At 43.4% G+C, this 26,444-nt stretch overlaps 1 protein-coding gene across 1 annotated transcript; it reads left to right on the top strand.

Annotated features, from left to right (window-relative positions):
- The first annotated feature begins 12,042 nt into the window (after nt 1-12,042).
- LOC139478761 (threonylcarbamoyladenosine tRNA methylthiotransferase-like) lies at nt 12,043-26,273 on the top strand. Its single transcript, XM_071261373.1, has 14 exons — nt 12,043-12,591; nt 12,818-12,919; nt 13,212-13,375; nt 14,011-14,077; nt 14,785-14,905; nt 15,731-15,834; nt 17,600-17,766; nt 18,864-19,009; nt 20,167-20,227; nt 21,237-21,356; nt 22,421-22,483; nt 23,683-23,766; nt 24,318-24,494; nt 25,753-26,273. The coding sequence occupies exons 1-14, from the start codon at nt 12,411-12,413 to the stop codon at nt 25,846-25,848; spliced, it is 1,653 nt and encodes a 550-aa protein (XP_071117474.1). The 5' UTR covers nt 12,043-12,410; the 3' UTR covers nt 25,849-26,273.
- The last annotated feature ends 171 nt before the right edge of the window (nt 26,274-26,444 follow it).

The following is a 26,444-nucleotide window of genomic DNA, read 5'->3' as shown; positions in this document are numbered from 1 at the left end:
CCGTGCAAGACGACCACGTGCAACTCAAGAAAGTGCAGTGTCGTCTTCTGCGGCGGTCATGTGACCTGCCATTTGATTGACAGGGCCACGCTACAAGCTCGTTGTTGAATGGATTACTCGTCTTCACTCGATATCTCGAGGGGCGGTTACGACTTCGCGTAGCGATACACTCACAATTCCATTCAACAACTAAGAAGGGCTAATATACCTCGTGTTTGTTTAAGATAAAACACGACAGGTTTTGTTTGAAAATGTAAAACCGTGAGAGAGACCGAAGGCCAGGGTGCTCTTTCACTCGAACTTTTTCATTTTCAACCATAACCCAGAAGGAGTGTACTATCTGACATATAAACCGTCTAAAAGCAAGACATACCAGAAAAAATACGAAAACATCCGGATACCTTATACTGAAACAATACAGTGTGTCCCGTTATAAAAAGGAATTTGATGAAAGTTTGAGAGAGAAAGAAAACGAGCAGCATGTACACAACTGAAGTTATGACATGTAAGTTTGAAGACACTTTCATCATCTGCCCCGGTGGCTCAGTGGGAAAACACGGCGGGATGCAAAACTTGAAACGGTTGCAGGTTGGATTCAAGTCATGGAAGTGTAGACAAGAAATTGTGACTTTTATCAAATAAAAAATTAACATTAGATTGATATTAAAAGGTGAGTTTATAAAAAATAAATTGCGACTTTTAACCAATCAAAAATAAACATAAGGTTGGTATTAAGAGGCGAGTTTATAAAAAAGAAATTGCGACTTTTAACCAATAAAAATCAACATAAGATTGATATTAAAAGGCGATGTTATAAAATTCATCGGTAAAACCAAGGTCTTTTAATTCAATCGTAAAACCCCCTTGCGGGTTTCACAATTCAAAGTTTCACATAGTTAAGATGAGATTGCAAGAGACCGACAATAGGCACACCTGCCAGTAAGTTTATACACGAGGTTGAGGCCCGAAAGGCATACATATTCAATGTGGACCCTTGTTTATAACCTGGTCCTCGCAAACATGCATACACTTGAACCTTGATATTCTGGACTTCTTTACAATGGACATACTCACAGTGGGTCCTTGTTAATCGAAACCTTATTACACCGGACCTCCTTAATAAGGACACACATACAACAGAACATTGTCAATCTGTACCCCCTTGCACCGGACATGCTTTCAGAGGAAAAAGTACCTTAATCATATCGGACACACGTGGGAATTTATCAGTCTCAACCTATTTGTATATAGGTTCGATTCCATGCACGAAGGTTTCACCTAAACAATAAGCGCCTCCACGTTACGCTGCCACGCAGTGATGTAACCGAAATACGGTATAAATGGACGAAAGACCCATCTCTCCCAGTACAGCTGCAAACATACATCACACCCTTGGTAATTCAGTGGCGCACCTCCTGTCGCCATCCTCTGATGGGAAACGCTAATGACAAACGCAGGAGGTGTCATGACACCTGCAGGGGGTGTCACTCGCGATGCAAGAGTGAGTGAGTTGGGTTTTACGCCGATTTTAACATTGGTCCAGTTATATCACGGCGTGTCAGCTTAATGTGGGAGGAAAGCCCGAAGTGATGCAGGTCTCAGACGTTTACCACTTCGGTGAAACCCACGAGCACGGGTATGGTGCTGACAAACCTAGAAACATAATCGGGGCGAACCGGGATTCGAACCCACAATCATAGGTTTCTGGCGTACCCAAGGGACGCAACTCTGCACAGCGAATCGCGGCGCCTTAGACGACTGGGCCACCCGTGCCCCCCGCGATGCAAGATCAGTGTACGGCTGATAAACATTAAATCATGTTTTTACCCGCACAAGCAGGTAGACGCTGAATCACCGCATCTGGTATCAGAGACACCGCGTCTAGCTCAATTCCAGAAAGTAGCTTTGACGAAAACACGATATAATTCGATCAGGCTTATCAATTGAAATCAAAGTTACGGGGAGCATCTTCTTGCTCGAGTCTCCTTACGCATCAAAGGTTTAGAGAACTGATTATTTTTTGTCAAGCAAGATTGTTAAGAACACGCGAGGATAAGGAATGTAAAGTGTTAATTAGGTTTTGATGAAGAAAGCTTAATTACCAGTTATAATGCTACACAGTCCGGACAATGATTGGTTGGTTGGTTGTTTAACGCCGCACTCTGCAATATTCCAGCTATATGACGGCCGTCTGTAAATAATCGGGGCGGTTGGGTAGCCTAGTGGTTAAAGCGTTAGCTCGTCACGCCGAAGACCCGGGTTCGATTCCCGACATGGGTACAATGTGTGAAGCCCATTTCTGGTGTCCCCCGCCGTGATATTGCTGGAATATTGCTAAAAGCGGCGTAAAACCATACTCACTCACTCACTCACTGTAAATAATCGAATCTGGACCAGACAATCCAGTGATTAATATCATGAGCATCGATCCACGCAATTTTCTTAACAGTTGGAAGGCGGTCTACTCTGTCGACAGTAGTATCATACCGTCACCTATAGGAATTAGACACTAGTAAGACCGCCTCCGTCGTCTAGTGGCTACAGCGTCTGCCAGGAGAGCGGAATGCATGGTATCCAAGTGGGCTAAATTCATTGTACAATCGAACAGCGTTGTGTTGAACTCTGATATGTCGAATTTTCGGATGTCTCGAACTTATTTTCTAGCCTCAACTGACATATAGCGAAAACTTCGAACAGAAATACGTTTATCTAAATAAGCATTCGGTTGTGTCGAACACTGGGATAAGTCGAAGCTTTCCTAAGCTCCCCCGAGTTCAACACAAAAGTGCTGAACCGTACTTGCTTTGTGTTGGATGGACACTGCCTAAAGCAACACAAGGTGATGTGAAGCCAAACAGTGTTGCCCTCTGATAACAAACACATATTTGAGTTGGCGTGTTCTGGTCCTGTCTGTCAGTGATTTAGTTCTTCTGAACTAGAATGTTTGCGTGCCATTAGTATCATATGTCAGCAGGGTCCGTTACTTCTCGTCAGCGTTTGGGAAATACATTGGCGTGGAGGACACTCCTGGTTAAACGTTCGTACATCACGCTTCACATCCGGGTTCGATTCAGCCTATCCATGTCCAACGCAAGGACTTTCTGATTTACTGCTAAAGAGCGTAATACCGTTCAAGCATACGAAAGCTGTTGCCTTATTTCATTCATTCTCTCGTTATGTCTAGGATACCAGAACTTTAAAGGAAACCGGTATTGTCTTGGGGAAGAAACTAACTCTGCCCCACGACCCCGTTTAGCTTACTCTGATATAATAACATATATATGTATGGAAGCATGTATTTGTGTGTTTGTTTGTTTGTTTGTTGCTTAACAGTATTCCAGCTATATGACGACGGTCTGTAAACAATCAAGTCTGGACCAGAGAATCCATTGAATGACATCATGAGCATCGATCCACGCAATTGGGACGGATGGCATCAATGAACAATAACAGCTAGCTAGCTAGGTGACCCGATCCATTAAGTCACCTCTTGCTGATGATCTGGGTCAGAATAGGTCTATAGCAACCCATGCTTGCCGTAAGAGCGTGAGTTGGGTTTAACGCCGATTTTAACAGTATTCCAGTTATATCACGGCGTGCCAGCTTAATGTGGGAGGAAAGCCCGAAGTGATGCAGGTCTCAGACGTTTTCCACTTCGGTGAAATCCACGAGCACGGGTATGGTGCTGACAAACCTAGTACCATAATAGGGGCGAACCGGGATTCGAACCCACAATCATAGGGTTCTGGCGTGCCCAAGGGACGCAACTCTGCACAGCGAATCTTAGTAGTATTTGAGGATTTGGTTGATCGGATGGTATTTAGTGACAACGAATACGTGGATGGGCAAACAAATATATCTAATGCGTAATAACTCACTTCAGCTACAACGTTCGCACCTGTGTTGAAGCAGTCACCTTCACTACAACGTTCACACCTGTGTTGATGCAGTCGCCTTCACTACAACGTTCACACCTGTGTTGATGCAGTCGCCTTCACTACAACGTTCACACCTGTGTTGATGCAGTCGCCTTCACTACAACGTTCACACCTGTGTTGATGCAGTCGCCTTCACTACAACGTTCACACCTTTGTTGACGCAGTCGCCTTCACTACAACGTTCACACCTGTGTTGACGCATTCGCCTTCACTACAACGTTCACACCTGTGTTGATGCAGTCGCCTTCACTACAACATTCACACCTTTGTTGATGCAGTCGCCTTCAGCTACAACGTTCACACCTGTGTTGATGCAGTCGCCTTCACTACAACGTTCACACCTGTGTTGATGCAGTCGCCTTCACTACAACGTTCACACCTGTGTTGATGCAGTCGCCTTCACTACAACGTTCACACCTGTGTTGATGCAGTCGCCTTCACTACAACGTTCACACCTGTGTTGATGCAGTCGCCTTCACTACAACGTTCACACCTGTGTTGATGCAGTCGCCTTCACTACAACATTCACACCTTTGTTGACGCAGTCGCCTTCACTACAACGTTCACACCTTTGTTGACGCATTCGCCTTCACTACAACGTTCACACCTGTGTTGATGCAGTCGCCTTCACTACAACGTTCACACCTGTGTTGATGCAGTCGCCTTCAGCTACAACGTTCACACCTGTGTTGATGCAGTCGCCTTCACTACAACGTTCACACCTGTGTTGATGCAGTCGCCTTCACTACAACGTTCACACCTTTGTTGACGCAGTCGCCTTCACTACAACGTTCACACCTGTGTTGACGCATTCGCCTTCACTACAACGTTCACACCTGTGTTGATGCAGTCGCCTTCACTACAACATTCACACCTTTGTTGATGCAGTCGCCTTCAGCTACAACGTTCACACCTGTGTTGATGCAGTCGCCTTCACTACAACGTTCACACCTGTGTTGATGCAGTCGCCTTCACTACAACGTTCACACCTGTGTTGATGCAGTCGCCTTCACTACAACGTTCACACCTGTGTTGATGCAGTCGCCTTCACTACAACGTTCACACCTGTGTTGATGCAGTCGCCTTCACTACAACGTTCACACCTGTGTTGATGCAGTCGCCTTCACTACAACATTCACACCTTTGTTGACGCAGTCGCCTTCACTACAACGTTCACACCTTTGTTGACGCATTCGCCTTCACTACAACGTTCACACCTGTGTTGATGCAGTCGCCTTCACTACAACGTTCACACCTGTGTTGATGCAGTCGCCTTCAGCTACAACGTTCACACCTGTGTTGATGCAGTCGCCTTCACTACAACGTTCACACCTGTGTTGATGCAGTCGCCTTCACTACAACGTTCACACCTGTGTTGATGCAGTCGCCTTCACTACAACGTTCACACCTTTGTTGACGCAGTCGCCTTCACTACAACGTTCACACCTGTGTTGACGCATTCGCCTTCACTACAACGTTCACACGTGCTGACGAAGTCGCCCTCAGCTACAACATTCACACCTTTGTTGACGCAGTCACCATCAGCTACAACATTCACACCTTTGTTGAAGCAGTCACCATCAGCTACAACGTTCACACCTGTGTTGATGCAGTCGCCTTCACTGCAACGTTCACACCTGTGTTGACGCATTCGCCTTCAGCTACAACGTTCACACCTGTGTTGATGCAGTCGCCTTCACTACAACGTTCACACCTGTGTTGATGCAGTCGCCTTCACTACAACGTTCACACCTGTGTTGACGCAGTCGCCTTCAGCTACAACGTTCACACGTGCTGACTCAATCGGCTTCAGACACAACGTTCACCTGTGTTGTCAGGCAGAATCGTGGAAAGGCGACTTCGTTACCCTAATTGTAACGGAAAGTCAGTGTGTGCAATCTGATTGTCTGAAAAAAAACTGCTTTAAAAGATTCAAAATCAAGTATCTCCTGGGCGGTTATTAAGTCTTTGATACCCGTACATATCGGTGGGATTCGGCAGCGTTAGACGGTGGTTTCAGATTTCTCATAAATCAAATACTCAACAACACCTGCAAATCTGAAAACACTTATTGTTCATCTCCTCAATCACCCATCGCGATAAAGGCGACGCAAACGTTGCCAATGACGTCGCACGTCTCTCGTGGTTCAAGCATAAAACCCATGACGGGGGCACTTGTCGGACATACCTTAACCCCTTCAACATGTATTTCATTCCGTACAGTGGTCTCAACACCTTAACGAAACAAAGGCATCTGACAGTCTGAAGCGGGGATGTGCTCTTCCCTATTAAAATGTCTTTCTTCATGTTTTATCGGATAAGGGCTGACAGATATGAATTCTTCTTTTTGCCGACCCTTGAATCGTGCCACTCACCACTTGATGTCAAGGGTGCTTCCCACGGGGATCTTCATCGAATGGGCTTAATCATTACCTAAACGGTTTAGGTTGACGACTTATATCAGGGCTAAGAAAATTATGCTTAAAGGTAAATAGCACTTTTATCATATTTGGGTTAATATGTATTTTTACAAATGCGTCCGACAAAACGACTTATTCTCCTCCGGTAGTTAGTGCATGTGCACTCTTACCGACTGTCCGACAGCCAACATCTGTCGTCGGGTGGGGGGGGGGGGGGGGGGGGGGTGGGGGGGGGTGGAGGGGGGCGGGGGGGGGGGGGGGGGGGGGTATCCCGAAGTGATACAGGTCTTAGACGTTTACCACGTCGGTGAAACCCACAAGCATGGGTATGATGCTGACAAATCTAGAAACATGCTCGAGATACTCGAGGCGAACCGGGATTCAAACCCACGATCATATGTTTTTGGAGTGCCCAAGGGACGCAACTCTTCAAAGCGGGTTGTGGTGCCTTAGACGACTGGGCCGTTCACCCGCTGTTAAAAATTACCTTAGCGCTACGACTGTTATAAGCCTATGTTAAAGTATGGGAGTTTCGATCACCTTCGCGATGGGATTCTTTATACAACGGCACCCAGGTTGTGACATGATGGATCGGGTGGTCAGGCTCGGCCACTTGCTTGATAGGTGCCATTATACAATGGGTCGTTGCTCACAATATTAATCACTAGTCTGGTTATGCCTTTATCATTTACAGACCGTCATCATATAGAATCCCGGAATTACACCATATCTAAAAGGTAACCACCGCATTAGAACACCGCAAAGATACAAGGCTAAGACTCAGTGCTCACGGCCTTCAAATTGAGAGAGGAAGATACTTTAACACTCCAACAGAAGGAAGGTTACCCTCTGTAATATTCATGGATAGAAGATGAGGAACACTTCCTGTTGCAATGCCCTCTCTACAAAGATCTGAGACTGGAACTAACTTCATCATCCGCCTTACCTATGCACCCAATATCACTAAAATACTATTAAATCCACCAGAGCCTTTTGCAAAAATTATCTAGAATTTCATTCACAAAATGTTCAGGCAAAGAAAATCTGCATCTCCTCTCTAGCAATATAAAATCATCTAACAATATTTGTATTCTATTGTGTATTTCAATGTTTTTAATTAGTGATGTTCATGTTTAGTACCCTGCCCCCTGTGGCTGTTTATGTGCAATAAATCTTCTTCTTCTACGTCTTCTTCTTCTCCTTCTTCTGCTTCTTCTTCTTCTCCTCCTTTTTCTCCTTCTTCTACCTCTCCTCCTTCTACTTCTTCTTCTCCTTCTTCTTCTTCTTCTACTTCTTCTTCTTCTACTCCTTCTCCTTCTTCTATAGTTTGAATATTGCTGAGTGCGGCGTTAAACAACACAGACCACCACACAAGGGAGTGTTTCATCACGTATCAACTAGCCGTCTTAGATTATACGTATGCTTCGTTCACTCGCCCGTCGGCTGTCAAGCGCGTGTCAGGCCAAATGGTTATTTGTTTGTCATATATACAAGATAACATTCCCTGTCTTGCACAGACTCTTGTGTTTACGGTAATAAATGCAACAAAAACTCAGCATGGTTTATCATAGCTGCGTCTCCCTTCCCAGTCCAACTGCCACCGCCGGCTTGGCTTATCTGAACAATCATATTTCCTGCGGGGAGAATATCACTTAACGTTGTTTGTATCGATTTCCATGTTTTGGATGTTGCCAAGAAAAATAAACGGAGATCATTGGAGGTGATTTTAAGTTGATGAACTTTCACAAAAGTGGAAACACACCAAAGATCAGACTTCACGCCCCTGCGAAATCTACTTCAGAACGCGTGTGGCCTTCACCTTTCAAGGACGTGTTTCATGATAGGGTAAACAGAGCGACATTTCCTATGGCTTGAGTGATATGCCATGATTGGTTCTGACGTGTAATATGTTGAATGACTCGTGCTTGCGGCTGTTGGAATATTCATAGTTACAATATTGTATTATAGACTTCAACAAACACAGAACTGGCAAAATGTTTGGTTGTAGAATATTTGTATAGACTTAGCGAGAAGCATTAATGATTCCATCTGGCCGCTGAAAACTTCCGTTTTTAAACAAGAGCCGGGGAATGAAAAGTGCGCATAGTGCCGAGGGTGTAAATGAATATTTTTGAATCATCGACATTGATCGTAAAGCGTTTAAGTGTGTTGATACACTGGCATGTTAAAAGCAAGCATTTGATGGAGCTATTGCTGGGGGGTGCGTATGGGTATGCCTTCTTTATCACAATTAGGGGCGACGTTTCGGTGTAGGTTCTAACACCGTTATCAAGCATGTGCAGTTGTTTGTGTTTGTCAACGAACTTGATGTTAGCCATTCAGGTATTCAGTCCTATGTTTTGGCATATTGATCATGTTTTTTATGACCCTTTAAATATAATAGTTACATTTGTCAAAAAATTATTTACGAAAATAAAGAGCAAAGACTGCAAACTATCCAAAATAGTCAACTTAAACAGAATACTATTTACAAGTTCTTATCAACATGTCACGGGCTTTTCATGTGATTGTAAAAATGGAATAAAAATGGAAAGGAAAAAACAATGTCTTGTCTGTACAGATGCGCTGACATCGTGCTGCTGCTGCTGCTGCTGCTGATGCTGTGGCTTCTGATGTTACTATACACACATCACACTGAGGTCATATTTACAGAGGTCACGATCTGGCACAACACCCATCAATAAAGACGAATGCCATCCGGTACTATCTGAATGTGATGTGCCGGTGGCGGAGTTTACCGGGAAACCCCGGAGAAGGAATAACACACAGCTCCCTGCAGGGTCCGCCTCCCTGCCATTACACCACGTGTTTCTTGTCATCCTCAGGGTGTACAGTATTTACTTAGAGTGGTCAGTCTTAAGTGCTACAAACAAGTCCGGCTGACCTGGTCAATTATAAAATTTAGTTCTGATGATAGCCATCTTTACCCCTTTTGTCTCCTGTCCTATAACCTGATACATCAAAAGAGTCTTGTCGGTGATGTTGCAAGAGCGCCACCGTCATGGGCGGCAGTCAACATGCCGCGGGGTGGGATACGACTCCACTTCTGTGGGACAGCACATCCTTGGCTGGTGGCAAAGTGCGTTACTATTGATTTTCTTTCAGTAATTAATCTGAATCAAGGATAGGTCATAATCCAGTAAGCATGCTATGGGTGAGTCATTCAGTTCAAAACGACTGTAAGATACAATTTATCTCCAACGACCATTAGAGATGAGGGTTGCATTGGTGTATCACCATCATCATCTCTTTTTATGGTTACAAACTTGTTTCAAATACAAATCGGTGATACTCTAATTGTTTTACTGTTGATTGTCGACTTGTTTTATGAAGTCTAAATGTATTTATTATTAATGTAAAACTTATTCTAATGACTCTATTACTAAGCTTGTCGTAAGAGGCGACTAACGGGATCGGGTAGTCAGGCTCGCTGACTTGGCTGATGCATGTCATCGTATCCTAATTGCGTGGATCGATACTCATGTCAATCACTTGATTGTCTGGTCCATACTCGATTATTTACAGACCGCCGTCATATAGCTGGAATATTGCTGAGTGCGGCGTTAAACAACATACAAATAAACAAATACTGCCGATGTGAAATACATTACATTTTAACTCACTCACGCATCATCTGTATTATTTTTACTACTACTACTACTACTACTACTACTACTACTACTACTACTTACTACTACTACTACTACTACTACTACTTACTACTACTACTACTACTACTACTACTACTACTACTACGGTAGTGGGGTAACCTAGTGGTTAAAGCGTTCGCTTGTCACACCTAACACCTGGGTTCGATTTCCGAGATGGGTACAATGTGTGATGCCCATTTTTTGGTGCCCCCGGCGTGATATTGATGGAATATTGCTAAAAGCGGCGTAAAACCATACTTACTCACTACTACTACTGTTATATTGAATGTTAATGTTGTCATCAGCTCAGCATGAGGACCCATTTCGGTTTGAGATGTGGCGTTTGTTACACACTCACATATAACTTCAACATGACATTCAGAGCGTGTAACTACCATAGCCTTATCACATATGTTAAACCCTAGACCGACACGCGCATCTATAATAGCACGTGTAGCGTATAGCATGTGACTCTACGTGTATTTCACCAAATTGACTCTATTCAGTGCTTTATTTTTATTATCTTTATTGAAATGCGGGTATGCAGTCATTATTAATAGTTTATATAATCCCTTAAATGTTTGTATCCGGCGCAAAGTGTGTGTGTATCTCTAAAATCAATTATCTTATCTTATCCTGTACGCTTAAGGGTGGACTGGTGGCCCTGTCGTCTTAGGCGCCGCAATAATTCGTTGTGCAGAGTTGTGTCCCTTTGGTACTCCAGAAACCTATGGTCACGGGTTCGAGTCCCGGTTCTGTTGTGTTTCTACATTGACAGCACCATACCCATACTCATGGGGTTCACCGATGTGGTCTGAGACCTCCATCACTTCGGGCTTTCCTCCCACATTAAGCTGACACACCGTGATATAACTGGAATACTGTTCAAAGCGGCGTTAAACCCAATCCACTCACTCACTCGTATGCTAGATGTCATCGATTTATGTTTTGTTTTGTTTTGTGTGTTGTTTAACGCCACACTTGGCAATATTCCAACTATACGACAGCGGTCTGTAAATAATCGAGTCTTGATAAGACAATCCAGTGATTGATATCATGAGCATCGATCCACGTAATCGGGATACGATGACATGCATGTATCAACTAAGCCAGCGAGTCTGACCACCCGATCCCGTTATAGTCGCCTCTCACAACAAGCGTAGTCGCCTCTTGTGACAAGCATGGGTTGCTGAAGTCCTATTCCCAACCTGATCTTCACGGGTCCACTGATGTATGCATACACCCATATAATCTCATGGCTAATCGATGACACGCACGTATCAACCAAGCCAGCGAGCCTGACCACCCGATCCTGTTATAGTCGCCTCTCACAACAAGCATAGTCGCCTCTCACAACAAGCATGGGTTGCTGAAGTCTTATTCCCAACCGGATCCAAACGGGTCCATCGATGTATGTATACACTCATAAGACATTTGCCTTTTTGGATATGTTTGTGTTGTGTTTCTTTATTAAAACCGGTTTCATTTGAACCGTCCATATTGACTGAAAGCGGATGACAAATTGATACCTAGACTAAAGTTTTATTTTCAATTTGGGCTTTTTTCAGTGTTATTCAGCGTCCGTTTGTAATAGTTTTCGGAAAAATCGTGGTTTGATCGGCATTCTAGAAGTTGGAGAGTATATAACAAAGCGTTGAACTTCATGGATAACATCTTCAGATTTTTTTGCAAATAGCGACTTTTCGACATGGATTCTTTAACGACGTTAGAATCTACATCGAAACGTCTCGTAATACAATGAATCTGAAGTTATCCCCCATACAGTTGTACGCTATGTTACTCTGAAAAGTTTATGAAACGCATAGTTGATTGAATAGAAAGAACCTGCATTTTTAAGTTTTTTTATAATTGTTTATAACATGTCATACTGTTGACAGTCCGCAGCTGTCATACAAGGGCGCAACATGCAAGCTCCACCCCAGCGCGTAGCGTAGAATGGAGTTTTGTATTCTTTAGCGGAACTCCATCCCAGTTGTCTCCCATGAAAACTTCCTGTTAAACACGCAACATGCTGGCGAGAATTGCAATCGAGTGATCGAATGTTATTAAGATGTCGAGCCTTTTTTTGGTCGGACAATACCAGCTATATCACTTACATTGATAACATTTCAAAGAACTATCCGAATACCGTATGTCACATATTGAAGAATTCTCAAGGAACTGTTAACAAGAATATAGCGTGCGCGAAAACTGGATCTCTTACTCGTCAGAAATGATAGTTGCGAATGTGGCATAAACACTGACATTTGAGGGCCGACATATTACAAGTTCGTCAGGGAACAGGTGCCTTAAGCGTCGTACTTTTGACTAATCACTGCATATTTTGGACATAATCCAAGGTCAAATCCAAAATAGACAATATGCCTGCCCTGTGCGAAAAGACGGTTGATGATATCGAGGACATAGTCTCAGAGCATGATTTGGGTTCTTATGACAGAGATATATCTCGCTCGGAAGTGCTGCCACGGGCTCGCAAGTCAAAAGTTACAAAGCGACATATGTCAATAGAAGAGAATGTTGAAGCTGACAGTTATATTCCAGGTAAACATGCTAAAGTCAGTAAGAACATTGCAGAGACCAAAAACATATTTGCAGAGACGAACTATTCATCAGTGTCAGTACATAATATACATGATATATGTGACAACCCCGGGATTTGTTAAATTTATCATCATGTATTGATACTTTCCAGTTCTCAGTTATTGTCACTTTGAGATTCTGTCAATTATTTAAGATTTTGTAATTCTGTTGCCATTGTTTTTTTCAGGAACCCAAAAGGTGTATGTGAAGACCTGGGGCTGCTCTCACAATAACTCTGACAGTGAATATATGGCTGGACAGCTGGCAGCATACGGCTACAAAATCACAGGTATTAATGTCACTCTAGGTTCTAACAGTCCTAATGTCTCAATGGCAATCAGTCCCAAAAATTGTCTACTTGCCCAAACATGTATTTTGGTATTACTTTCAATACAATTTAGTCTTGGTACCAGGGCTAGTATAAACTAGGGTTAGATCTTGACACTAGCCCAGGGCTAATACGAATTCAGGCCGGCTAGTACAAATTTCCCTATTGCTTTAACATTACTGGGGCATTTTATCTTTTCCCAAGCTAATAAAGCTTTTGAGTTCTAACCCTGCATTCTTGCTTCTTTTTCCAGAGGAGAAAGAGAAAGCCGACCTGTGGCTGCTGAACAGCTGTACTGTGAAAAGTCCAGCGGAAGATCACTTCCGGAACGAGATCACTCGGGCTCGCGAGCTGGGCAAACAACTGGTGCTGGCCGGGTGTGTTCCTCAAGGTCAACCCAAGGCCGATTACATCCAGGTACTAAGAAACTCACAAGTGACCATGGTAACATCTGGTCAGTGTTCGACATTAAGCATGCAAGTCAAGGTGTCCTTATCATGACCCAAACTATAAAAGATTTAGAGGTTCTAGATTCAACTACTCCAGAAGACCCAAGGAACCCAGAATCTCTTAATTTCAAACTCTTGAATGTAACAATTTTCACAGATAAATTGTGAATTTACACCAGAGATATGAAACATGATAAGTCTATTATATTATAACCGATGTTGTATTGGTTAACATTCTGATTCTATAGCCAGAGACTAGTAGTTATAAGCAGTTCAATGTATGTGGTCAGTTTCCACATTCCGTGAAGGGATGACATTACTCTACCACCACAAGCTTCTTTGCCTATTACGTGACTGTTGTCTCTTGTTTGCATACAAACCCCTAGTTCTGAAATCAGAGCAGTCTTGAATAATGAAAGCCTTTGAAAGTTCTACCTTTTCATGACATATGTTTATCTTAATGTTAAGACTTTTCATTAAATAAACAGATGAAAAACATATTGTAATTTGTTGAATGGACTGTGGAAGACCGAGAAAGGTACAAGGTTGAGGGAACTTCGTGTATAAGGGTGGACAGTTTCACCAGTGTGTTTTCGTCTGCAGGGGCTGAGTGTCTTGGGAGTGCAGCAGATAGACCGGGTCGTGGAGGTCGTTGAGGAAACCCTGAAAGGTAAACCACTCGTGTTGAAGAAGTCATCTCTTTGTATTGTGTGTGAGGCTGCTATGTACAGTATCACAGTTATTTTACATCATGTCAGCTTGATGTGGGAGGAAAACCTGAATTGATGCAGGTCTTAGACATTTACCATGTTTACCACTTTAGTAAAACCCACGAGAATGGTGCTGGAAAACCTAGAAACATAATCAGGGCAAAGCGTGATTTGAACCCACGACCATAGGTTTCTGGCAAGTCTATCAAGTCTAAGTGATGCAACTCTGCACAGTGAATTGCAGCACCTAACATGACTGAGCCACCCATGCACTCCTTCTTTGTTCTGACCCATTGTTCCAGTAGTGAGAAATTTCAATTCCTGCTGGATGATGCAAGACAATTAGTCCGAGTAAATCAACTGAAACATGGCACACACAAGTGGCTCAGTCGTCTCAGACACCACAATTCGCTGTGCAGAGTTACATCCCTTAGATGTGCCAGAAACCTTTGATCGTGGGTTTGAATCCCAGTTCACCCAATTATGTTTCTAGGTTTGTCAGCACCATACCCTTGTTCTTTGGTTTCACCAAAGTGGTAAACATCTGAGACCTGCATCACTTCAGGGTTTTCTCCAACATTAAGCTGTCACACCGTGATACACCTGAAATTGACCTGTGATTGAATTTCAACACCTTGGCCTGTGAATTATGTGTTGGTGACTTCAGGTAATTCAGTTCGACTACTTGGTCAGAAGAAACAAGAAGGCAAGAAAGCAGGTGGCGCCTCACTCAGCCTACCCAAGATCCGCAGGAACCCGCTCATCGAGATCATCGCCATTAACACAGGGTACGTATGTACCACATTTTCTCATGCTTGTCTACATTTGTCAATACCGTATTCGACTTAATAAGCGCCCCGCTATAATAAGCGCCCACAGCGATATTTGCTAATATAATGGCTAGTGAAAAATCCCAATTGGCACCCCTTCTGATTGATCAATGTACACAAGACTTATTTTTTCACTTATAATACGCACTCATGTGTTATATGCACCCTTAATTATGGGCAATTAAATTCTGGAAAAATATATCTGTCGTACATAAACATTTCAGGCTGTCAGCATAAACCACGAAATTTATCTTTCAACTCTTTTTTTTTTTCACCAAAATAATATTCTAATAAGAGCCCCTCTTTCTAATTTTGAGAGCACCCTGGGCGCTTATTACGTCGAATACGGTAATAGAAACATTCTTTGAGCTGATCAGTTTCACTAAAAGTGTAAAATCTTTTGGACTATGTTTTAGCTGAGCTTACTTCATCTTAAGAAATGTTGCGAAACTCAAAACTGTTGCAGACTAAACATCCATGGTCCGAGTCAATGGTTTAATGTTATAAACTCAAGAGATAAATAAACTGTTTTCATTGTAGTAGTGGGTTGGTTATCTGTGGATATAACTGCGCTAAATTGAATTGAAATGATTGAGAAAGAAGTTTCTATACATATTTGCTTTCGCTATGATGAGATCGTCATATCAGCTGTTTCAATCACAGGTGATTGTTGATCTAATTGACCAGATCAGAATCATGTTTTTCCAAGTTCATGGTAGAATTCCTGTTTGAGCTGACCTTCCTGTAGTGATGTCCTCTAAGCAATATGGTTTGTGTTCCCAGATGCCTGAATCAGTGCACGTACTGCAAGACGAAGCACGCCCGGGGGGACTTGGGCAGCTACGAACCTGCCGCCATTGTAGCCAGGGCGGTACAGTCATTTGAGGGTAAATCTTGTCATTGAGCCTTTTGACCTTTTTGGTGAAGTTGAACTATCATGACTTGTGTTCATCAGACGTACAAAAGATATACACATGGATTAGAATCTTCCGCGGGTCCGAGAATTTCTGCTAATTTTAGTGACCACAAATGTGTTAAAATCTGATGGCCGCCAATAAACACCTCTAAATTATGGTGTTTCAGCTGAAAAGGGAAATATCCATTCTCATCCTTGTATACACTGTTCAGTGACACAGCTTGTGCATATGATCCCAACAAATTGGTATCTTGTTTGTCAGAATCACGACTTATTTTAACTTCTTCTTTTCTAAAACACTTTGCAAAAGTTATAATTCAGTCATTATGTTTTCATTCCTAAGTTGGGGCAGTCGGGTAGCCTAGTGGTTAAAGCGTTCGCTCGTCACGCCGAAGACCCGGGTTCGATTCCCGACATGGGTACAATGTGTGAAGCCCATTTCTGGTGTCCCCCCCCCCCCCCCGGTGATATTGCTGGAATATTGCTAAAAGCGGCGTTAAACCATACTCACTCACTCACTCATTCCTAAGTTATGTGGAATTAGCACATTCAGAAGGAACTGACAATGTGTGGTCAAATGTTTAGTAATTAGTTGAAATGTCAACCCTCCAGTCAACAATCTCTTTTGATAACGTAACATGAGCAATTTGTGAGTCACATTTATTATACCCCCTACCTTTTAGGTCGGGGGTATATACTTATACCAAGGTTCCATCCGTCCGAAAACTTTGTCCGCACGATTTCTCCTAAACTATTCAGTGGATTCATCTCAAACTTAGTACATATAATCTGTGTCATATGGAGGGGTGCAGTCAAAAGAAAAAAAATTGTTTTTATTAATGTTCCATTTTTTTAATGAATTTTTCAAACCCTAACCCTATCCATTATTTAATTTGAAACTACTAACACACTAGGTGGGTCGGGGGTATTAGTGAGCCACGCTCACTTTTGCATTTGTTTTTCTTAGCAATGCAGTAGTATGTTGTATTATTTCTTACATGTCTGATAGTGGGGTGAAATGTGTTGTCATTTCACATTCCAGAGCATTGGACTTGTATTGCATTGTCCGTGGGTGGGTGCGTGCATGCAGACTAATGCAGTGATTGCCCACATGATTACCACACTCAAACACTGCATGCTGACTCCAAGCTGACCAGTGCTCATTTAAGCCCCTTAAAACATGCAACAGCAAATTAATCGCTCACTCCAGGGTCTGCAACAGCTCAAATTGCTTGTGCACTCTTCCAATATGGTGGCGCGACTAGCGCTTGGTTGCCTTGCCCAAATGAAGAACTTAATAGAAGAGGCAATGAGTTTATAACTCTTGATGGTTACTTTGAAGATGTGGATCAGATTGGGTATGTTGGGATGTTAGGTGCCTTTGCCTGTTTCGTGGTTGATCCAGACAAGAATTTCTTGTTTGCCTGTCCAACTCAAATTTCAGTTAGCTACCATTTTGGTTTGAGAACAAAGCGACCTCAGCCAGCGATTGGTTAGATTGCAAGAGACTGAAGAGTTAGAGCCCTGTTGTAAGGCGAATCACTGTACATCGCTTGCAAGTGATTGTCTGTTTGCAATTTTTTAGACCCCCCCTTTAATAAATGTACAGTTCCTAAATAATGTTAAAATTTATGGGTTTTTTTCTATTTAAAGGAAAGTCATCATTCTGTCTATCCCACCCTCCACCTGCCAAATTCAGTGATAGTTGTGAAAAATTTTGGTTTGTTTCTCAACAGAGGGTGTTGTCGAGATATGGCTGACATCGGAAGACCTTGGTGCCTACGGTCATGACATTGGCGTCACATTGCCCGAGTTGCTATGGCAACTTGTTGAGGTTATCCCAGAGGGTGCCATGATGAGACTGGGGATGACCAACCCTCCGTACATCCTGGAACATCTTGAGGTAGGAATATCACCATGGTAACAGTGTTGGTACCATTACTTGCTGTGACTCAGTAATTGCCAGTCTGTGACAGGTGCTTTCACATCTAGCATCCTAATTTTTTCTTTGGTCACCATTTTAATCTAATCTGAAATCCACAACTAATGAGAATTGGGTGAAGATTACCACCTCTCCAGGGCATTCTAGGTTAGAATAGATCTTCAGGAACCCATGCTTGTCGTAAGAGATGGGATCAGGTTGTCAGGCTTGCTGCATGATGCATGTCATCATATCCCAATCACATAGATCGATGCTCATAATGTCAATCACTAGATTGTCATATCTAGACTTGATTATTTACAGACCTTCAGTTTGCTAGAACATTGCTGAGTGTGGCTTTAAACAAGAAACAAACAGAGAGATAGACAGACCGACAGACAGACAGACAGACAGATGGTTGCTTGCACTTTCACTCAGTGTGTCCTGGTCCATGCTTTGTTGCTTACAGGTGGAATGTGGCTGACTCTGACCAGTGCTTCAACACTCACTTGAGTGTACGCATCTGTGTTGTGTGAAATATCATTGAGACCAAATCTTTATCTGACACGATACCTCACTGTTGTGACGTTGTGTCTGACGTTGTGTCCTTACATTGTATAGGGTGACACTAAGGAAAGGTTTATTACCCAAGCTAATTGAAACATGTAGGTTCTCAAGCCAAGATGTCAGCTTTCTGAACATTTAATTTTAGCAAAGGAAAACACACAGTCAGAACACATATGTAACTTCATAGCACAGTGTATTGCATGTAGATGACTTGGTGCTCAAAAACGATGGTGTGCAAAATATCCACAATAACACAGCAAGATTTGCTTTTTCCTTTCGGAACTGTCCACTTTGTGAGGTTGTTGTGAAAACCCTCTAGCGCCCATAGGTAGCTTGGGTTGTATACTCCCCTGGCATAATAACAGGAATGCAAACCGATCCACCGGTGGGGTAACAAATTAAACCGCATTTGAGCAGATACTAGTACCTGGATAGCTGCAGTATATAAATTTATAATAATAATAATAATAATAATAATTTGTGCTTGTGGTACATGTGTGTGTTGTGTGCAGGAGATGGGGAAGATCCTGCAGCACCCCCGAGTCTACTCCTTCCTTCACGTGCCCGTCCAGTCTGCCTCCGACAGCGTTCTCATGGACATGAAGCGGGAGTACTGTCTGGACGACTTCAAGCATGTCGTCGACTTCCTCAGAAGCAGGTAGCTTCATCTTTGTTGGCTCTCATACATTGTTTCATCTCTAATCTCACCAAAAGATCATCACACAAGTCCTTGCCATTTCCTGCTGATCAGAGGTCCATCATGTTTACAAGGAGCTTGATGAGGTGTTTTTTTGAAAGTGCAAAAGTCCTTCCCTTGGTATTCTTGCAGTTTAATGGCGGCACGGGTGGCCCAGTCGTCTAAGGCGCAGAGATTAGCTGTGCAGAGTTGCGTCCCTTGGGCACACCAGAAACCTATGATTGTGGGTTCGAATCCTGGTTCGCCCTGATTATGTTTCTAGGTTTGTCAGCACCATACCCGTGCTCGTGGGTTTCACCGAAGTGGTAAACGTCTGAGACCTGCATCTCTTCAGGCTTTCCTCCCACATTAAGCTGACACGCTGTGATATGACTGGAATACTGTTAAAAGCGGCGTTTAACCCAACTCACTCACTCACTTGCAGTTTAATTGTTAAAAGTTCCAGGATTCAAAGTATACATAAACGTGTCTAAGAAGCAAAAGGTTGTAACCTCGGTAACAGTTCTAAAATATATTTTTAGCTATATACCTGATGATCCCAGCCACTGGCTCCTGGTGGGGGAAATGGCATTATAGATAGTTTCTTTCTTGTCGGGGGATGGATGACCCAATTATCTTACAGTTTGCAGTGCAGTGTTGCATGGCTTAGACATTTTGTGATCTTGTGTTGGAGTCAGGGGCGGTCGGGTAGCCTAGTGGTTAAAGCGTTCGCTCGTCACGCCGAAGACACGGGTTCGATTCCCGACATGGGTACAATGTGTGAAGCCCATTTCTGGTGTTCCCCGCCGTGATATTGCTGGAATATTGCTAAAAGCGGCGTAAAATCATACTCACTCACTCACTCACTGTGTTCGAGTCACAGATTGGTCCTGTGTAAGCTTCTTGGTTTCATCCTACCTGTGCTTGTGGGTTTCACCTGCATCACTGCCGACGTTCCTGCCTCATTAAGCCGGGTGATATCACAACACTGAGATACAAAGCAACAACAAAACCAGCGAGACTAGGCAAACTATCATTTTGCATGCTGCCATAGCACCTTCTACTTCAAACATTTAAATACAAATTTGGTTGGTCCAATCTCTTTCCAGCTGTTTCTGATAGCGTATTCTACATTTCAGAGTACCAAATGTTACCATAGCAACAGATATTATTTGTGGATTTCCTACAGAAACAGAAGAGGTATGTTAATATGTTACATGTGTGCAATGTGGAGATAAACATGTTGTATTACACTCTGAATATATCAGTATATCGTGTATCATACAGTAAGTGTAAGGGGCGGTGGGGTAGTCTAGTGATTAAAGCATTGGCTTTCTGGGGGGTTGTTCAAACTGGTATGTAACCAAACAAACAGTTGTGTAACCAAACAAACAGTTGGGTAACCAAATAAATAGAGAATCTCACCCGAGTGTCTTTTGATATCAAATATATCAACACGAGTTGATAAAAGTGGAAAAATTCCGAGGCTTGCCGAGGATTTTTGCCACTTTTATCAAAGAGTGTTGATATATTTGATATCAAAAGACACAAGGGTGAGATTTTATTTATCATCCAACATCATTCTTTCAACTTTTTCAATTTGTAGACAGTAATTAGCAGTGTCTTCAGTGTAAAAAGTACTGCTAACAGCTTCAGTAGCAGAGCCATTAGTGATGTCATTTGATTGTGACGTCATGGTAACCAGTGACGTCACAATAGTCTGCACAGCATTGTGATGTAATTTCATTGATCTAATCCAAGCAATATCTCCTGTGGTAGCCAGTTTTGGATGATAAACAGTGGTATACAATCAACCTGGAAAAGGCCATCCCCACATAAATGTAATTCCTTGAGTAAAATACTGGAATACAGTAATTGACTACCATTGGACTTTTTTTTATTTTTTTATTTTTTTTAAAAATGGAAATAAAAACAAAACGTGCAGACAATTTTATGATGATGCGGGCGGTGCCTGAGAACCAAGACTATTATTTGTTTAGCCTAAGCAACAAATGTTTCAATCTCCTGTTTTGGATGACTCGGAAGGATGTGTATGAAGAAAAACGTTGAAGCGAAAACCAGCATCGTGGCATGATAGTCTTGACATCACTATTTTACAAATGAAATGATGCTTTGTTACCCTGATTTCTCCAAGGCTTAAATTAGGGTTGGCATCTCTGAGCACTGACTAGCTCACTTCTGTGTGCAGGACTTCGTGGAGACGATGGAGCTGGTGAGGGAGTACAAGTTCCCCAGTCTCTTCATCAACCAGTTCTTCCCCCGACCAGGCACCCCGGCTGCTAAGATGAACCGTATACATCCCCAGGAGGTAGGTCTTGGCCTACATGTAATACAGGGCAGAGTGGACAAGCGGTCCAAAGCACCAGGCTAGCAAGCGCCAGGTGCTGAGATCACATCCCGCTAGTGACCATGTTGTTAATCAGCCTTGGCACCAACCATGTTTACAGGTCTTTAGTCTTTACAGGACCCGTGAAGATTCCGGGGTTGAATAGGTCTTCAGTAACCCATGCTTGCCTTAAAAGGTGACTATGCTTGTCGTAAAAGGCGACTATCGGGATCGAGTGGTCAGGCTCGCTGACTTGGTTGATGCATGTCATCGATCCCAATTGCGTGGATCGATGCTCATGATATCAATCACTGGATTGTCTGGTCCAGACTCGATTATTTACAGACTGACGTCATATAGCTGCAATATTGCTGAGTGTGGCGTTAAACAACAAACCAAACCAACCAACTTTACAGTGCTGTCACTAACCCAAGTGTAGAGTACATTGACCCTATACATCCGATGGTAGATGACCAGATGGTGGAAACACGACTACGTACATACACCAAAAACACAAGTGTCAAAACTTGTGGTGTCTCCCTGGGCAAGTGACTTAGTTAACATGTGCCTCTGTTCACCCAGCAGGAAATGGGTACCCAATATGTGAGGTGGATGTAAAAACCTTCTATTGCCCCTGGGCAGCTTGTGTTGTATACTCCCCAGGGAGTTGAAAATGATAACAGGAATGCAAACGGATCCTCTGTTCGGGGAACAAATAAAGACGCATTTGAACAGATAGTGGGAAATGAAGAAAAAGAAAATCTTTGTATTACCCTGATCATGCTGATTACTGATTTACTTTTAATGATGGGGTGGTCCGGTAGCCTAGTGGTTAAAGCGTTCGCTCGTCACGCCGAAGACCCGGGTTCGATTCCTGACATGGGTACAATGTGGGAAGCCCATTTCTGGTGTCCCTCGCCGTGATATTGCTGGAATATTGCTAAAAGCAGCGTAAAATCAAACTCACTCACTTTTAATGACATATTCCAGTTTAGTGAGGTATGAATCAGCACAAGAAGACTTTTAACATTTTGTTTTCATCTCAGGTAAAGAAGAGGACGAAAAGAGTCTCTGAACTGTTTCAGTCTTACAGCCCGTACGAACACAAGGTAGGCAGAAGTATTGATCAGCTGTCAACTCAACTCTCAACCCGTGAAGATTCTGGGGTAGAATAGGTCTTCAGCAACCCATGCTTGCCTTAAAAGGTGACTATGCTTGTCGTAAAAGGCGACTAACGGGATCGGGTGGTCAGGCTTGCTGACTTGGTTGATGCATGTCATTGATCCCAATTGGGTGGATCGATGCTCATGATATCGATCACTGGATTGTCTGTTCCAGACTCGATTATTTACAGACCGCCGTCATATAGCTGGAATATTGCTGAGTGCTGCGCTAAACAACAAACCAACCAACTCAACTCTCTCCAGTGGGGCAGGGGGCAAGTTAAACACGCCAGTATGGTTGTGAAGAGGGACCAAACACCCTTGTCAGGTCAATTTGGCTCTCATGCAGCCTTACTTTCTTAATAATGTCAATCTCTGGTCAGTCTGGTCCTGATTCAATTATTCACATTTCGCCATCATTTGGCTGGAATATTGTGTAGTGCGGTGTCAAATAACTCCCAAGAAATAAGATAACAAGCTTGATGCCATATTGGTGAAGCAGTCACGTTCACTTCCCTCCTTCACTCTCCAACTGGGTGCTGACTTGAAAGTCTGCATCGTCAATACTTCAGGGTAGTGTACTTTTTAGTTCTTCCACCAGCAGTGATGCAGACAGACACTTTGCAGTGTAGAAACTATTTCTAACCAACAAATCAAGCCTCGGTCTGGTGTCAGCTGGAGTGTAACCAGAGAGAGCTCAGACCAAAGAGCACTAAGATTACATTGGTAATACAGTAAAGTACGGTTATAATGAACTGAAAGGGACCACTCATTTTAGTTCGTTATGACTGTAGTTCGTTATCAGCATATATATAGCCTATACACAACAAATGAACGGGACCAAAAAACAGTTTGTATTTCCATCAGTTCGTTATAAGCATGTTCGTTATAAACATAGTATACTGTATTTCTCATACATGTACAACAGCCTTGTGACCCAATTAGTTAGATCGTTGCTCATGATGTCAATCATTGGTGCAGCGTTTAACAGAAAACAGACAACCATTTGAATAATCTTATTCCACAGCGTAGCAGCCATATGTATTCACAGGGGATGAGGATGAGGAACATTGTTGTATACAATCCTGGGAGGTGTTGACAATGTTACTTTTGTCTGCCATGTATTGCTTATTTGTTCCCTCCAGCTGGGAGAGAAGCAGACGGTGTTGGTGACGGAGACCTCCCATGACAATCAGTTCTACGTCGCACACAACAAGAGTTACGACCAGGTGTGTACGAGTACCGTCAGCAGGTAGATCAGCCAGTCCAGTTTGTAAGGATAAGACAATTCATTCTAAAAAATTAAGTAGGGTTCTTTGAAAATTAATTATGATCACAAATGTGAAAAATAAACATTATGTATTTGTATCCATATATGTCAGAGACTCTGTATTTGATGAAACCGCATCTATTTGGCTCACTCCCCTCTCTCCTGTTAGGTGCTGGTGTAGCTCTGATCACACATAAAGGGGGGCGGTTGGGTAGCCTTGCGGTTAAAGCTTTGGCTTGTGATGGGTTCGATTCCCGACAGGGGTACAATGTGTGAAGCCAATTTCTGGTGTCCCCGCTGTGATATTGCTGGAATATTGCTAAAAGGGGGCGTAACACCAAACACCCTCACTCACTCACTCACTCACTCACTCACTCACTCGCTCACTCAATCACAACAGGTAAACAGTGGTGATGAGGTCGACATAAACTCACTCATTCACAAACAACAGGTAAACAGTGGTGATGTGGTCGACATAAACTCACTCCCTCCCTCCCTCTCTCCCGTTAGGTGCTAGTTCGTAAGGATGACAACCTGATGGGCAAGATGGTGGATGTTGAGATAGTGGAGACGGGTAAACACTTCCTCAAGGGGAGACAACTGAAAGGCAAGGATGCTGTTCGCCCAGCGGTTCCTCCACCAAAGAAGAAGGGCGAGGTCTCGGGCGTTGAGCTGGCAGAGCAGCAGGTAACTTGGTCTTGTCTTGTTAGTGCTACTGTGAGGGCTATAAGTTTATCTGAGATCCCGATTTCCTGAACACGATACAAGAAACAAATAGTCAAGTAGTGACACAGTTACAGGAGGAGCTCACGTCATATGGTATGAAAACTAATTGTAAAATAAAAATACAAGCAAAAGATTTACCCAGTCATAATTATCTTAGGCTGCTCATTTGCATTTACTGGGTGTCTAGTCAATTTCCTGTGATAGTGTGATGCTGCACAACGATTGTCATCTTCGCCTTCATATATGATGTTCCAGTTGTGTTCTTACTAGATGAATGTGGTTATGTTAAGCAGTCGTCAATAATCGTGCTATTTGATGACAGGAAGTGAATAATCATATCTTAATCAGGCAATGACTAACAGGTTGAGCTGGGATCCCAGGGTCAGGGATTGATGACAAATAATTAATCGGATGAACATCAGATCTTAGTGTTTGCTACCGATATTCAAAGATCTGAGAACATCCCATTACAGATCACATGAGAAGGACCTTTCATCCAACCAGTGTGTTGATTACGATATAGTGAAAGTGTTTTCTAATCATGCAACCGCGAAAGGTTAACGTGGGGCGTTCCAAACAACAGTTACGGGCAGGTACGACCAATTCAAATCACATTTGAAAAGGACGAGACTTTCCATAGCCCAGGGGAAGTACAATCTTGGTAATCTGTTAGACATTCCAGATTTTTCTTTTCTCCAATTTTCACATTTTGAATCCAGAACTTTTCAAAATACTTTTCAAAGCATAGACTGGAATGGACGTCGCCATTTTGAAACAAGTGCCCTAAATTTTGAGAAAGGTGATATCTGATTTCTATCTTCCTCTTACTAATTTCATTGGTCAATTTCATTCGCAAAAGGTCGTTCTGACATGACCTGTCATCAGGTTTTTGTGTAGCAGTAGTGAGCACTAGAATCTGATTTTAATGAGATGGACATACGATTATCCCGATGACACCAGATCCTGATGCTGGTCAGCTGATACGACAAGCAGACGTGTCTCCTGATGTAGCTGCTGTGTACGATCCAGTAGTTAGGCAGTACGTCTATTTCAAACCTTCAGTTTATTTTAGACCTAGTGATGTCCCTGTAGTACTGCTTATGCATTTGTTGCCTGGTGTTACCATCCATGTGTTGCTCAGTACATTTTAGTGCCTGACACACTACATGTATGCTGTGCAGGATCTGTGTCTGTAATGTTCCACTGACTCCACTTGCAGGCTTCCCATTCTGTGTTGATGTGGGTGGCTGTGGGTGCTGTTGCCCTGGGTATGGCCTGGAGGCTGTGCAACATCCTGCTGACATGGGCCCAGTGACCTGCTGACTGGGATGGGAGGCTCAGTGACCTGCTGACTGGGATGGGAGGCTCAGTGACCTGCTGACCGATATGTGCAGTTCAGTGACCTGCTGCCTGGAATGGGAGGCTCAGTGACCTGCTGCCTGGAATGGGAGGCTCAGTGACCTGCTGACCGATATGTGCAGTTCAGTGACCTGCTGCCTGGAACAGGAGGCTCAGTGACCTGCTGCCTGGAACGGGAGGCTCAGTGACCTGCTGACCGATATGTGCAGTTCAGTGACCTGCTGACCGGAATGGGAGGCTCAGTGACCTGCTGACCGGAACGGGAGGCTCAGTGACCTGCTGACCGATATGTGCAGTTCAGTGACCTGCTGCCTGGAACAGGAGGCTCAGTGACCTGCTGCCTGGAAGAGGAGGCTCAGTGACCTGCTGCCTGGAACGGGAGGCTCAGTTACCTGCTGACCGATATGTGCAGTTCAGTGACCTGCTGACCGGAACTGGAGGTTCAGTGACCTGCTGACCAGAACAGGAGGTTCAGTGACCTGCTGACCAGAACGGGAGGTTCAGTGACCTGCTGACCGGAACGGGAGGTTCAGTGACCTGCTGACCGGAACG

Source organism: Haliotis cracherodii, unplaced genomic scaffold (assembly GCF_022045235.1).
Source record: "Haliotis cracherodii isolate W230 unplaced genomic scaffold, xgHalCrac1.p SCAF_4, whole genome shotgun sequence".
NCBI lineage: Eukaryota > Metazoa > Mollusca > Gastropoda > Lepetellida > Haliotidae > Haliotis > Haliotis cracherodii.
The sequence above is the reverse complement of the archived record's forward strand: the minus strand, read 5'-3'. Positions and strand labels throughout refer to the sequence as shown.

Coding starts and splice junctions, on each gene's coding strand:
- LOC139478761 (XM_071261373.1), top strand. CDS start 12,411: ATGCCTGCCCTGTGCGAAAAGACGGTTGATGATATCGAGGACATAGTC. Junction 21,357..22,420: donor ACCGTATACATCCCCAGGAG/GTAGGTCTTGGC, acceptor TTTTCATCTCAG/GTAAAGAAGAGGACGAAAAG. Junction 23,767..24,317: donor ACAACAAGAGTTACGACCAG/GTGTGTACGAGT, acceptor CTCTCCCGTTAG/GTGCTAGTTCGTAAGGATGA.